General features: G+C 40.7%; 3 protein-coding genes across 8 annotated transcripts; 1 reads left to right on the top strand and 2 right to left on the bottom strand.

Annotated features, from left to right (window-relative positions):
- Nucleotides 1-1895: 1895 nt before the first annotated feature.
- LOC107220101 (mitochondrial import receptor subunit TOM40 homolog 1) lies at nt 1896-4168 on the bottom strand. 2 transcript variants are annotated; one of them, XM_046734000.1, is made up of 7 exons: nt 4091-4168; nt 3743-4018; nt 3376-3490; nt 3034-3287; nt 2783-2944; nt 2460-2609; nt 1896-2345 (listed from the first exon to the last, which is right to left on the bottom strand). In XM_046734000.1, exons 2-7 carry the CDS (start codon nt 3924-3926, stop codon nt 2206-2208), a joined length of 1005 nt encoding a protein of 334 aa, XP_046589956.1. In that variant the 5' UTR covers nt 3927-4018; nt 4091-4168; the 3' UTR covers nt 1896-2205. The 2 variants fall into 2 exon arrangements, with proteins under 2 accessions (XP_046589956.1, XP_015514026.1); XM_015658540.2 differs by having other exon boundaries at nt 3743-4147.
- A 49-nt stretch (nt 4169-4217) lies between these two features.
- LOC107220084 (charged multivesicular body protein 3) lies at nt 4218-5827 on the top strand. The gene is made up of 4 exons (XM_015658512.2): nt 4218-4365; nt 4434-4494; nt 4660-5054; nt 5150-5827. Exons 1-4 carry the CDS (start codon nt 4321-4323, stop codon nt 5318-5320), a joined length of 672 nt encoding a protein of 223 aa, XP_015513998.1. The 5' UTR covers nt 4218-4320; the 3' UTR covers nt 5321-5827.
- Nucleotides 5445-12885, bottom strand: LOC107220091. Of its 5 annotated transcripts, XM_015658524.2 has the most exons (8): nt 9141-12885; nt 9043-9069; nt 8827-8962; nt 8356-8734; nt 7457-7566; nt 7154-7356; nt 6893-7017; nt 5445-6826 (listed from the first exon to the last, which is right to left on the bottom strand). In XM_015658524.2, the coding sequence occupies exon 1, from the start codon at nt 12610-12612 to the stop codon at nt 10681-10683; it is 1932 nt and encodes a 643-aa protein (XP_015514010.2). In that variant the 5' UTR covers nt 12613-12885; the 3' UTR covers nt 5445-6826; nt 6893-7017; nt 7154-7356; nt 7457-7566; nt 8356-8734; nt 8827-8962; nt 9043-9069; nt 9141-10680. The 5 variants fall into 5 exon arrangements, with proteins under 5 accessions (XP_015514010.2, XP_046589950.1, XP_046589951.1 ...); XM_046733994.1 differs by having other exon boundaries at nt 8356-8747; nt 9043-12885; XM_046733995.1 differs by having other exon boundaries at nt 8340-8734; nt 9043-12885.
- Between the last annotated feature and the right edge of the window lie 35 nt (nt 12886-12920).

Raw genomic sequence — 12920 nt, 5'->3', positions numbered from 1 at the left:
ACACGCTCTCGCGTGTACTATAATACCGTGCACGTCCGCGCGTGCAGCTTTTATCCTCCTCTCCTCTCTTCGCCGCGCTGCTGCAGAGCTGCTGAAGTATGCACGAGATATTCTCCCATCGCGTCTCTAATTTCCACCTTATTCACCACGTCAACCAAATTGCAAGGGAAATCAATTTTACTTCCCTCGTTATACCTGTAACCTGCAGCGTACGGCAGGGCCGTACTGACCGGGGCGCTTCTCGCGAATTACATATAAGTACTCATACACCGTCCGATTAGTAAAGTCGTACAAGTATGACGATAAAAAAGATGGAATAAAAAAAAAACAAAGTTAAGAGAAGAACAAGACTGCTTTGTTATTGCAAACAAGACGTAAGTCGAAATTTTAAGATTAAAAGCGGCTGCGGCGGCAGCACTCTCTCCAATAAATAATCCTCTCAAATCAAAATTTAAACCGCCGTGTTTGATCAGCGTCGACTCCTGCAGACCGAAACGGTGTTTTCTAATTTCCAAGTTCCAACAACGAGTTATCTTATCGTTCATGTTGGTCCTGCAAACACTTCCTGCACAACCTTCTTCTTTCTTAGATCGCTTCTTGTAATTACAGGGACCATATAAACCTCGCGGCGAAAGACTATTTTTTTTTTTTTCATGCGGCAAGAGGAAAAATATTTCAGTACATCCGCGCTATTGGGTAACTAGTAGGTACTGTATTATATATTCTGTATAACGCAATAACGTGTTTTCTGAGGCGGCTAGAAGCCGCGTTTGAATTTTTCTGCGTACGACGGACGCTTCGAGGGTTTCGACCATTCGTCGTTTGATCCGCGAACAGCGCGATATAGGTGGGTATCAACGCATTTCAAAAACGCCTCGACGTCCCGCGTGCACTTCAGCGTTTGCGATTTGTTGTGGATGTAGCAATTGGTTATCTGTGTGGAAAATACGAAGACAATGTACATCCCCAATATCGCTGATTCGGTGCCTTGCATTTCTAAATTTAATTCTGTGCGAAATACCCTCGTCCTATCAAGCGGGCATTTTTTTCCGCCTGTGACGTACTGCCGCAGCCTTTTTTCGATCTTCGCAATCTGGTCAAGTTGAAGTTGCGCATTGACGCTATGCGCCTTGTCCATGCAGGCTAGTTTCTCGATCCAATAACTATCGTAGGCATCACGGCGTTCCTCGTCGATCGTGCCTGTGAAACAGAACCGGCCGGTTTTCAACTATCGTGTGATTTTACGTTTGGATTTTTCATTGTATAATTGACATTATTTCTCACCGGTGCTGATGCGCTTTGCTATACTTTCGCTAATTGTCATTACGTTTGACGGCGGAGGCACGGGCGGCGGTTTTCCCAAACTTTTTTCGCATTCTGTAGCTTCGCGATTTTTTGTACCTGCCCTATTAGCAGACATCTCCTTAACTCACGTACGCTTTTGTGTGATTTGATTTTCATTTGCTAAGGTTAAAACGTAGGCAAACCTAGGATTTTGATAAAGTTTTGCCTCACCCGCCTCAATTTTAAACAAAAAATTCTCGTGGCACTCTGGGTTCGGCGCCTGGTTGTCGGCAACTTGGCCTACAAAATCAGAACGTCGCCTATGTAACGGGCAACTCGATCTACTGTTTCGTTGAATCGTCGCTCGTTGCGCAAGCGCATTCGCTAAATGTTAACTTTCAAAACTGATAAAATTCGGACGAAACATAAATGTTCACAAAACGCTATTGGTAATTAGGTTTTCCCGGAGAATGCAATACCTGTACATTCCACCCTCTTTCTCCCTTATTGGCAGCTAGAATTCACGCAATAATTACATACGTAGATGCAGAAACGTGATTCGAACGGTGGAATTGTACGACTGAAGAGATCTGGTTGAAAACTTGTTCACGTCCTCGTATAATTCTTTAATAAGTATCAACACGGTCGAGTCACATGGATGTATTCACAACAGGTAATAATTGTAAGATGACGAATGCAGCTGGCGAAAATAAAAATGATATGGCCACTGTTAGTTACATGGGTGTGTCGTGTATGTGTTTCGGGTGTCATGTCGGATGGGGAGCAGAGTTAACTGGTTCGTCGGTCAAATTCCTTTCTGCACAATTCATCGTTGACTGCGCGCCTGTGTCTGTGTGTTTGTGTATATGCTTAAATTGGGCTAATCATCAAGGTAAACAAGTTATTGGCCAATAATTACTCTTAACCAATAATCAGACCACATCCCAGTCTGAATTGGTGCTTATTGTGATTGAGCATCCCGCTCAACGCAAACGAGAATGGCAATGGCTGCAATTTCTTCTCCAGTACCGCACCCACCGTCCAATTCGAATCGACGCTTCCTGGAGACAATGTAAACATTGCATTTCATCACTTCTATGTCCTTGAATTTCTAATGATGAAAGTTTCAATGTTTGAAACTCACGTGGCTTAACCTGCGCAACCGAAAAACTTACCTCTGAAGACTAGATCTGCTTTGGGCAGGTCAATTTGGTAAGCAATAGTGGCTATGGACTCCTGCATTCTCGAATTTACCTCCAGTTCAACCCCAACTTGCAGCTGTTGACTAGCTTTTTGATGGAAACATAGGTGACACCCTGCTAAACCTGAAATAATTACCGAATATTTTGTTCATAATCTGCTAATTTTGCTGTACTACAATTCACTCGCAACCTTCCACAACACACGCTCAATCTACACACTAATTACATAATTATCATTATCATAAGATGATAGCCCCGACATATTAAGTTGACTTAAAAACAGACATCTTACTTACCAAGACTACCGCTGATCGTGGATTCGCCATTTGTGTACCTTCCAGCAGCAGAAAGAACCGCTATGTGTCCGCCAGGGATTCCAGGACCTCGCTGGTAAGCAAGTTCACCACCCAATGCTAACGACGGCGTGATGCTTTGCAGGTAATGCGTTACGAGGACACCTGGATTCACCAAAAAAAATCGTTTTATTTTCGAAAGGAAAACATTCGAACCTCAGCATCAATCAATAGTTATATAATCAAGTCTTTACCAGATCCAGAGATAATGTCCGGGTTACCAAGGGTTAACGAAACAGTATATGTATCGCCTCGGTAATCAGATGTCATCTGTGCTGCTGTGAATTTGTTCTGCTGTACCTGCGTTGCCAGTTTGCCTCTTATTCTCTGACTAAACTGGTGAATTACGTTTGAGTTTAGATTGCCACTTGGGTCAATGTCCCCCAGTAGAACGGGGTACGCCTCTGTGGGAGAAATCTGTTTAGTCCCGACATATGTTGCCCCAAATCTGTAAATCAGAATCGTTTTACAACAATGATTAGCAGAGGCTAACGGAGGACAGAGTTCCAGTAAAAAGATAACAGTCGATTTATCACCTGTATCCGGACTGTGGACCCGAGCTCATATTGATTGTGTGTGAGACATGGAAATGATTGCTCAGGCCTTTGTTGACCATCAGCTTGGCGCCCTCAAAGTTTACCGGGAAGATATCTGAAAAAGTGAACAAGATAAGCACGGGACCCAGAAACCTAACCTAACCTAACCTAGTCCATAGACCGACGGATGCCGGATCGATTTCGCGCTGTCAACCGTCCAAGGTCGCGTGCTCTGCATCAGCGAATTCAACTGAAGGTCTTGTCATTCATGACAAGCGTAAATGAAAACTGGCAAAAATCTATATCAGGAAAACACGCGCATGACACGCGATCGAAGTAGCGAGCGGGGTGAAACGTGATTTCGCACCTTTGCACGTCTTGTGGAGGTCTTCGATGGTTCCGGGGTTCTCCAATTTTTCCTCGGACTCGGAGGCCGGGGAAACCGCGGAGTAAGTCCCGGTCACCGGGTCCTGCTTTGCAAAACCCGGCAGCGGACTCGAGAGCGGTGACGGGGGCGGGGGCGGCGCTGATGCTGCGAGAACGTTACCCATCTTCACCTCGTTGCTCAAATTTCCACCGTAGTCCTCGAGAGTTAGGCCGGCTGACGCACGCTGACAATGTCCCTCGATCACTCGGCCTGAAGCTGGAAATCAACCGAACCCGTAACGAATCGCACTATTCACACAGGAATGAACGTGGCGAAACTTTGCCCGACCCTGTTTCCACCGTGATTGCGGTTACACAAGTCTGAAGTCAGCGTGTTCAACCGTGAGCCGCCATTTGTAAAAGGCTGGCGACCGAAGCGCCATCTGCTCCCGAAAAACGCAATCTTCAACATTGTACAAAGACCGCCCTTACTGGCATAACTGAGCGTACAATACGACGCTAAACGTTCACACAAACATAGCTTAACTCTGACGTCGAGCTGTCAGCGGATCACAGAAAATGGGCCTCTTCGGTAAATCTCACGAGCAAAACCCGAAAGAAATGGTAAGCCTCGAAATGGAAGTTTCAATAACATTCGAGAGCACATAATAATATCCCGTAATGAATTACAGGTCCAAGAATGGACGCACAAGTTGAGGAAAGAAGGTTATCAATTGGATAGGCAGGTTCGCGGTGAGTCACGAGACGCCCGAAAACATATATCCAAACATCTGTCTAACCATTCACTCTCAGTACCGAAATTACCGTCCATTCTGTTTTCTTATCAAATATTTCATTTAGTCATGTCTTACACGAATTGCTTAAATAAGAATACATCGTAAACTTTCCGTGTGTTAGCCATTCAACGAGAAGAGGAAAAGGTTAAGCGATCGCTAAAGGAGGCAGCAAAGAAAGGTGACAAGGATGTCTGCACAATTCTGGCGAAGGAAGTAATCAGGGCGAGGAAAGCGTGCAACAAAATTTACACATCCAAAGCGCACTTGAATTCAGTTTCGCTCCAGATGAAAAATCAACTGGCGACGATACGAGTCGCTGGTTCGCTCTCCAAGTCCACCGAAGTAATGCAGGCCATGCAATCTCTGATCAAGGTCCCAGAAGTAGCTGCAACAATGAGGGAAATGTCAAAGGAAATGATGAAAGCAGGAATAATTGAAGAAATGCTAGACGAAACCATGGATTCGGTGGAAGATTCTGAAGAGATGGAAGATGAAGCACAGGAAGAAGTTGACAAGGTATCGTTTAATTATAGCAGCATTTTAAATAACAAATTTCAGAAAAGTCATGTACAGATTTAGATGTTTCCAAAAATGTGCCATTGATTGATTAGGTTCTGTGGGAACTAACGGCAGGCCAATTGGGGACAGCTCCTGCCGTTGTTACCGAAACGCCCGGTGTACAACCGGTTGCGGCGTCGTCGTCCAAGGAAGAAGAAGTGGAAGACGTCGACGATACTGAGTTGGAAGAGATGAAAAACAGATTGCAAAGTCTGCGTAGTTAGACATGTAAACCATTATGCGAAAAACCTTATTGATAAGGATGAAAGAATTTATAAATATATATATATATATATTTTTTTTTTTATAATGCATACACAAGTTGTGCGAAAGTTTTTCATCGAAACGAACGGAGAGAGATTTGAACATTTTAATGGCACATAGAAATAAAAAGTAGAAGGTGGGTCAAAATGTCACCTTTCAAATTCACGCACCTGGAGAAACACTTGTTCATGTAAAAGCATAGTCAAAGTCGAACTCGATTGAAAAACTCGCACAATATTACGAAACTAATAATCCATTGCAGAAGCTGGCTTCGTTGTTGCAATTGTCACTAATAATTACAGGCGTATGGGTACTTGCGTCACAGTTAGATGTCTGGTTAATAGTCCACAGTAGTGTAGATTCAGTAGAAAATCATTATTTATCACTAGTTACAGAGTACACGTGCTACATATTCTGTCACATAGCGTATAATTTTGTAACGGAATATACGAATTCTATGAATTTGATATTTGCATTAATTTCACTAGTATCCAGATCAAATTCTCAAAAAGGAACCTCTTTAGTATTAGTTCTCTGATCGTAGTGACTAATTTGGAACAGGAATGAAATTTTGAAGCAGCTATTAGGCTAATGAGAAATTTTCATCGAGAATTGGATGATAAAATGAATTACACTTGCAGCGCTTATGTAAGGCACCTAACTCAAAGTACAGCCGGTAATACTACAAGTATATCTGCATAGTAAATTTCATGAATAAATTCATATTCAGACCAAATATTTATTCTACTTTTCTATATTAAGCTGCATCACGATTTGCAATTATTTGATCGTGTCGGAAATTACGAATAACGGGTGAGATAGTACATAACGTGCACAGTTGCGTACTAATTCGGGTAAAAGTGTTCTTAGCATGATAATTAAGCATACATTCATGCAAAAGAAGAAAAACTAAACAATATACGTAGTGTAGAGTAATTGCATTAATCTAGCAAAATAAATCATTTTTCGAAGTACTTGATACTTAGTCCTTACCAAATCTATGATTATGAATATGAATGTTGTTGGGACATTTTACGCTGTATTAAATTTCATTCGTGTTGATCTCTAAGATCGAAGTTACATATGCTTTTTGAATCACATTCACCTCATTTTACTGTCAACTCATTCTCACTGTCAACTGAATTTTTATGTTTTAACATCAAAATACGATGCTTCGATTACTCACACGTAATATTATGTTACATTTATAACGTTTTCAAACACAAATCTATTGAGCACATTTGTATATGTGTATAATACAAATTACGCGTATGTAACCTGGCCTTATATATGTATAGTGAAAATTAATTACGAATAAATTTGCTGTTAACAAACTTCACTGGGCCATCATTTATTGTGTAAGCTGTTCTATAAGTTCTTGATCATTTATTTCCGTTCAACTGATACGTTGAAGTTTTTGAAGATTTTTTTTCTTCCCCGTTTAAAAAGGCACAACTGCTCCACATCTGAAGTTAAATTCATCAATTACCGAAACGTAACGCCGCAAATTAAGCTGATAATATTTCCACCACCTTTCAACAAACTCCCAACATCGGATATAGTTTTTTTCTCATCGATCCAGACTTGTCCAAAGTAATGAAACATTGATGTGTAAAGTTTGTTGATGCAAACAAAGACACCCTCCTTATTTATCTCCCTAAAAATATGTAAATTACAGAGAGGAATAGAGAAATTGATATGAATATTAAAATATCAAATGTGCAATGTATAGTGGTTCCTAATTTTCGAACTCTAGTAAATTCTAAATGATTCTAATCTCTGAATTAACTTACCGATTTAACTTTTCCCGTCTCAATACATTCAACACAATGCTTGTAACATTTAGACTAAGAACAGCGAATGGAAATGTATTTGATTTGGTTCTCGATAATTCATAGAGCGTATCCCTGATAATTGGATATGTTGTGCACATGTACAGTAATTGCAATACTCCTAGCATTCCTACGCCACGTAAATCAGTCCATGGCAAATCACTCTATGACAAATTAGTTTAATTAATATGCTAGTCTTGCGACGCCTGTAATATTCCAGAACGAACAAATCGCGTCAGAAGTCCGACGATCGACGTAGTTTACCTGGAAACCAATATTTTCCCAAATGAATTCCGAGTCTCTGCTTGATACTAAAGAATTGTACACTGTTCTCAGCATTGCAATATGAATTTTGTTTTCCTTCTGGTAAGGACCTGAAAAATTAGTAAAATTTCGATTTTACAATTATCAACGACCTTGTAGACAGAATTGATATTAGGAATTAGAAATTCTGCTGTTTCGACTATTGTTCTACTTGGCAATGACTTGATTCCCCTTAGAGAAATTAGACAGCTGGTATGAAGAACCATTTTATGGAAAATTCACTGCAAAGGACATGGACTATAAGCATCCTGCAAGTAGCGTCTGTACGGAGCATCCTTTGGGTATTCTGTGTAGATGCGGAGAATATGGGAGTATAGTAGATAAATTTCAAAGCTACACGGTAGGCACGCTGTTGCCGGTATTACCTAAATTAGATATCGGTGAGCCGAACTACGAATAAACTATTCTTGGGTCGTCATAATTTTATATTACACAGCTGGTATCAAAATTTTCACAAAGTGCGATCGTGCTTAGAACCCGTAGCTTCAGGAAGCGTTATATGGATTCCAAGAAAGACTGAAAAGTTTCGCGAAAACAACGAACCTGTAGTATATTACTGCAGAGCAGTTGGACCAGAAACAACCGACAAAAGGGATGTTGAAAAGCGATGGATTCCAGTCAGACCTGACGTCGTTTCACCCAAGTCAGTGAAAAAATGATTCAAGAGTCATGACGTAGAGAGTATCGATATAAAATCGCTATGCAATTTAATTGGAATATTCAAAGTACCGTAACTCTAATATCACAGATACATCAGGCCTAACGAATGTCATCTTCATCAATCACACCTGAACTCCCAAAGCGCCGTTACAACTACACTAACATGTATGCTTCCTCACCGAGGCAGAGTTGTGAAACGCAAAGACATTCGATGGGATGTTGGGTCGCACAAAACCTCTGTGGAAATGACTGACGAGTTGGAAACACACTGGGGCAGACCAGCCTGCTGTTCTACGCAGTGGGCTGAGGCATTTACAGCCTCGACAGGATGCCCACCGTATTGACTCGGAACCAGTATATTTTTGTAGCCAAAATTATGATGTGTGATTGTTATTATATTTGAAAATCTTACGATAAGTTTTTTTCGATCGAGTACTTACACTTTGCAATGAGAAATATCAAGTTAAAATCACTGATGTGATCTTGTTTCAGTTTGGATTTTCCACGGTTTGAAAAACACGAAAATATCCCTGATTTCTTAGCGCTCGTCACATTTTCCTAAAAAAAGATACTTTCTTCATACTCTGGTACATCTAGTTGCAGGAAGTTGAGCGTGAATCGTGATAATGAACTGTGCGTAAATATACTACATTGTACTCCGATAAGTCAGTCTCTTTGAAATATTCAAGGGCCTGATTGTAGGAAATTATTTCTTCCTTATCTGTACTTGTATGTGGAATTGTTTCCAAACTATCCCAATTGGTTTCTGTTGTATTGAGGGTTGCACTGTCAACATATCAAAAAAAAAAATTAATGGTTTTGTGCCTTGGTGAATAAAATTCTCACTCAAGTACTTGACAACTCACTCAGCATCTGCTTCGTAGCAAGGATCTCTGTTTTTATCAAATACATGAACTGCTCCTGCATAGTTATTCCTATATTCCTCGAAAAGATACATACTTACATGGAACTGATAATGGAAATAATAAAACTACAAGAAGGAGTAGATTGAAGTTTTGGCTGAAAAGTTTCATGGAAGAGATATTGATCTTACAGAAAGCAGGGTAACCAATCAATATATAGGCATGTAGTTTCTTCCTTATTCATTACACACACAATTCTAGTCTTCGAATAATACTTTCAAAAGTAAATGTTCAAATTGTGCGGTAATTTATACACATCAAAATATTATTGTAAAAATATTTCTGATTTATTGCCAGGATGGGTACATTATAAACTTTTCTGACTCATTTATCGTACTTGCAAAAATCAAAAATGAGAAACTAAATCTTTGGACTAAGAATAATTTTCAAGCTGAATAGTGGTAGCCTTAGATTGCTTTTGGTAAAATTTTGGCAGGATGTCTAGCGGCAGGGAAATAAAAGACTTCCTGAAAATGCCAGACTTTTCACTTACCCATTAGTTTTTCCGGGAATGAAAGTATCTCTTTAACTGCTTGTACAAATAGATTATATAATGTAGATATACGAGTTGAACTTGTATGATACACTACTGACACATATTATCCTCCCGATATTGTCAAGGGGCAAGCAAGTAATTATATTAAATGAAGGCAATGTTTTGAAATTGTTTTCTAGAAAATTTTTCATTTTCCCTGAGCACCAGGAATCCTATTTGATTGTAACATTCAGCCCGTTGTGTATTTTATAAATCGTGAGCTATAATTAAAGTGACGTATAGAACAATATTTATTACTATACTTTTTACAAATTACATAGTATACCCATTTTTGCTCCAAAACTGGTATAGATATCTTTATACATTTACTCCGGGTATTTTTCATATGTCTAAAGATCTTTGAAAAGCGTGTCCAAAAGTACCGAAGTAGTAAGATAAAAAAAATGTGTCAACTGACACGATCGAATGATCGAGGCTATGAATAAGATAGAAATATTTACATTTGGATGTAGCGAATTTACCTGTAATCCGAATAGTCCTTCGAAGAGCTCGTATAATCAGTAAGCATATATTATAAAAAAAAGAAAGGAAATATATCCTTTATCTAAATAATATTCAGAGGATGCAGAGAAGTTGAAGGATAAAACGTCAAACCTAAAAATCACGCGGTTCAAATTCTTCACTTTCCTTTTCTACTTACAAAAATACTTTAAGCTACCAATCAGCTTTGCACAAATATTAACATGATCTATCAATATTACAAAAGTAAAGTTGATTTAGTTTTTGATATTAAACGACAGTGTAACAAACCGTTTGCCACCGGTTCGTATTTTTTTTTTTGCGTATTTCGCAATTGCATAATTCCATCAACATTAAACTTACTAAAACTAATTATTTACAATCGAGCAATAATTGAAATTTTGTATTTAATTAGTATCGCATCGTTCATTATACAAACGGTTTGATATTATCAGACAATTATACAACTTACAACTAGATAATTTATAACTCAAGAAAGTTTTTGCTAGCAAAATTTTATCACTTTCTGTAGCACAAGTGTCCGTTTTTCAACAATCAGATAAATCTTATAGATTATCAATGACCATATTAACGATAGATAATTTCAACTGAGCCCTAGCCTTTTTTGGTAGCCTTTGCATTTTAGGTGCAAATTTGCGGAGGAAAAATCCAATCTCGCTCTTTATAGGAAGAATAGTTTTCCTAGCGAGCGAAGATAACTTTCTACGTTGCCTGACTCTTGGTTTCTGAACGTACCCAGTGTCTGTAGTCTCCTCAACCTCATAGTAGTAATCATCCTTAAGGTCGGTTTGTTCGAATTTAAACGTCTGTTCTTCGGTGGTTTCTGCACTGGGTGAAAGGACAATTTCCTCCTGTACTCCGAGTTCTTCATAGTCGACCGTTTCCTCGCGCTCCGGTGAGAAGGTCAATAAATCCGCCAGGGTATGCTCAACCGATTCATCCGCTTCCTTACCAGACTGATTTTGATCATTCTTAACGCTCAACGGAGTGCACTGAACTAATTGGATATTGTTCAGTGTAGTAATGGTTGACGATTTCTGTTTCTTGCTATTCCCCTTGCGAACCCCCTTGCGACGCCCAGATGGGCTTGGCTTTTTGTTTTGATCCGGTAGGTTTATCTTGATCAATAAGCCGGGAGGCATGCTCGACAAGCTATGAACGGGAATGGGAGTACCCAGATTAGTTATGTCGCCTGTAAATGGAAGAATCATTTTTTTGCATTCGTTTACAGATGTTGCTATGTTGTTAGCTATCGTAATCGGTTGCATAGTTCCGGCCTGAATGAGTTTCCAATTATTGTTCGGCGGCAGCGGTAGTTTTCTAATCATCCTGTTTTCTATATTATTAGGATCTGGTCTGGGGATGTTTATCTGAGTGGGCCTCTTCGATTTACCACGTTTCTTGGCAAGCGGAGCAGGTTTGTTGTCTATTTTAGGCTTCTTGCTGGATACCATGGGCCTGATTTTAGACTGCTTCTTGGTGCCCTTGGCAGAGCCAGCACATTCTTCCTCTTCCGCTTCTTCAAAGTCATCTTCAACATTAACAGCTGTATTTGGTTCATGGATATCTCGGATCGTCGGCACCGCATCGCAAGGTCCGACTCGATGGAAGCTCTGCCCACTCTGAAAGTGCTTTGAGCATAAGACTAGCTTCCTGATTTGGTTTGGAGACATTTTGAGTAAATCCTCTCTACCCAGGAATTGGCACCACCTCAAACATCGCCCGATCTCATAAGCTGGAAACGGGTGAAACTTATACCTATCGATTTTATTTCTCGGATCAGACCTTGATCTTCCACAGGCGGCGCAAGCCTGACTCTCCAACACGGCTTGTGGAAGGGCTTCCAGCTTCCGAGTCCTGTCCGGATGATGGAAAAGCTTTGACTCGGGAGCGAGGTCTATCAGGAACGGCTCAGAGTCCTCGGCTTCGTCGGGATATCTGATGTTGGGAACGGCATGGTCGACCAACCGATTACGGTATCCCTTGAGGAACTGGGAGCGGTCAAAGTGCTTGGAGCAAATGTAGCAGAACAATATCTCCTTGCGGGTGAGCCTGTAATAAGAATCAACCCCAACAAAATCCAGCCATTTTAGACACCTGAATTCCTCGCCGGGAAAGTGGTGGAAAGTGACCCCGTCATAAGTAGAACTGGGGGGGTCTCGACGGGATCTACCGCACAGAACACAGGTGATATTGTAGAGGGACTGTTTCGGGTCGTATATCGATGGTATGGCGGTGCAGTTGAGACGGTCGAAATACGAGTTGAGGAAGTCTCTCTGTTCGAAGTGTTTCGAGCATACCATTCGTTGGAGCAGCTGTTTTTTCGTCAGCTTGTAGAGGTCCTCGCGACAGCAGAATTCCAACCACTTTTTGCACCTGGTCTCGTCGTTTACCGGGAAACCGAAGAACATGTACTCCTCCTGCCTGTTGTTCGGATTCATCCGCGATCTGCCGCAAACTACACACGGGTGCGGCATCGTAGGGGAAATTTTAAACTTCCAACGTCCGTTTACTTCACTCCCGGAGGATCAGCTCGCGCACTGTATCATTCGAAACTCACTCGGATTGACTGAAACGCTATGAAACTGTCATTATTAATACTGAATCGTACCACTTTTCGACAGCGTAATCGCATCGAGGAGGTTATAAAGTCGTCATAATAATAAAGCGTCGTACGACGCCCAGCGAGAAATTAGCGAACTCGATATAATCACGCAACATCGAGTGGCTTTATACACATGGAGATAACATTCGAGTACGCGCATGCGCGACTTGATAAGGGCTA

The sequence above is a fragment of the Neodiprion lecontei genome, chromosome 3 (assembly GCF_021901455.1).
Source record: "Neodiprion lecontei isolate iyNeoLeco1 chromosome 3, iyNeoLeco1.1, whole genome shotgun sequence".
Taxonomy (NCBI): Eukaryota; Metazoa; Arthropoda; class Insecta; order Hymenoptera; family Diprionidae; genus Neodiprion; species Neodiprion lecontei.
This window is presented reverse-complemented; position numbering and strand designations above follow the sequence as displayed.

Excerpts from the sequence above, each read along its gene's own strand:
- LOC107220091 (XM_046733994.1), bottom strand. The coding sequence starts at position 12,612 with ATGCCGCACCCGTGTGTAGTTTGCGGCAGATCGCGGATGAATCCGAAC.
- LOC107220101 (XM_046734000.1), bottom strand. The coding sequence starts at position 3,926 with ATGGGTAACGTTCTCGCAGCATCAGCGCCGCCCCCGCCCCCGTCACCG. Across the intron at positions 3,491-3,742 it reads CCTCCACAAGACGTGCAAAG|ATATCTTCCCGGTAAACTTT; the intron begins GTGCGAAATCAC and ends TCACTTTTTCAG. Across the intron at positions 3,288-3,375 it reads GGTCCACAGTCCGGATACAG|ATTTGGGGCAACATATGTCG; the intron begins GTGATAAATCGA and ends TCTGATTTACAG.
- LOC107220084 (XM_015658512.2), top strand. The coding sequence starts at position 4,321 with ATGGGCCTCTTCGGTAAATCTCACGAGCAAAACCCGAAAGAAATG. Across the intron at positions 4,495-4,659 it reads ATTGGATAGGCAGGTTCGCG|CCATTCAACGAGAAGAGGAA; the intron begins GTGAGTCACGAG and ends TCCGTGTGTTAG. Across the intron at positions 5,055-5,149 it reads CACAGGAAGAAGTTGACAAG|GTTCTGTGGGAACTAACGGC; the intron begins GTATCGTTTAAT and ends TTGATTGATTAG.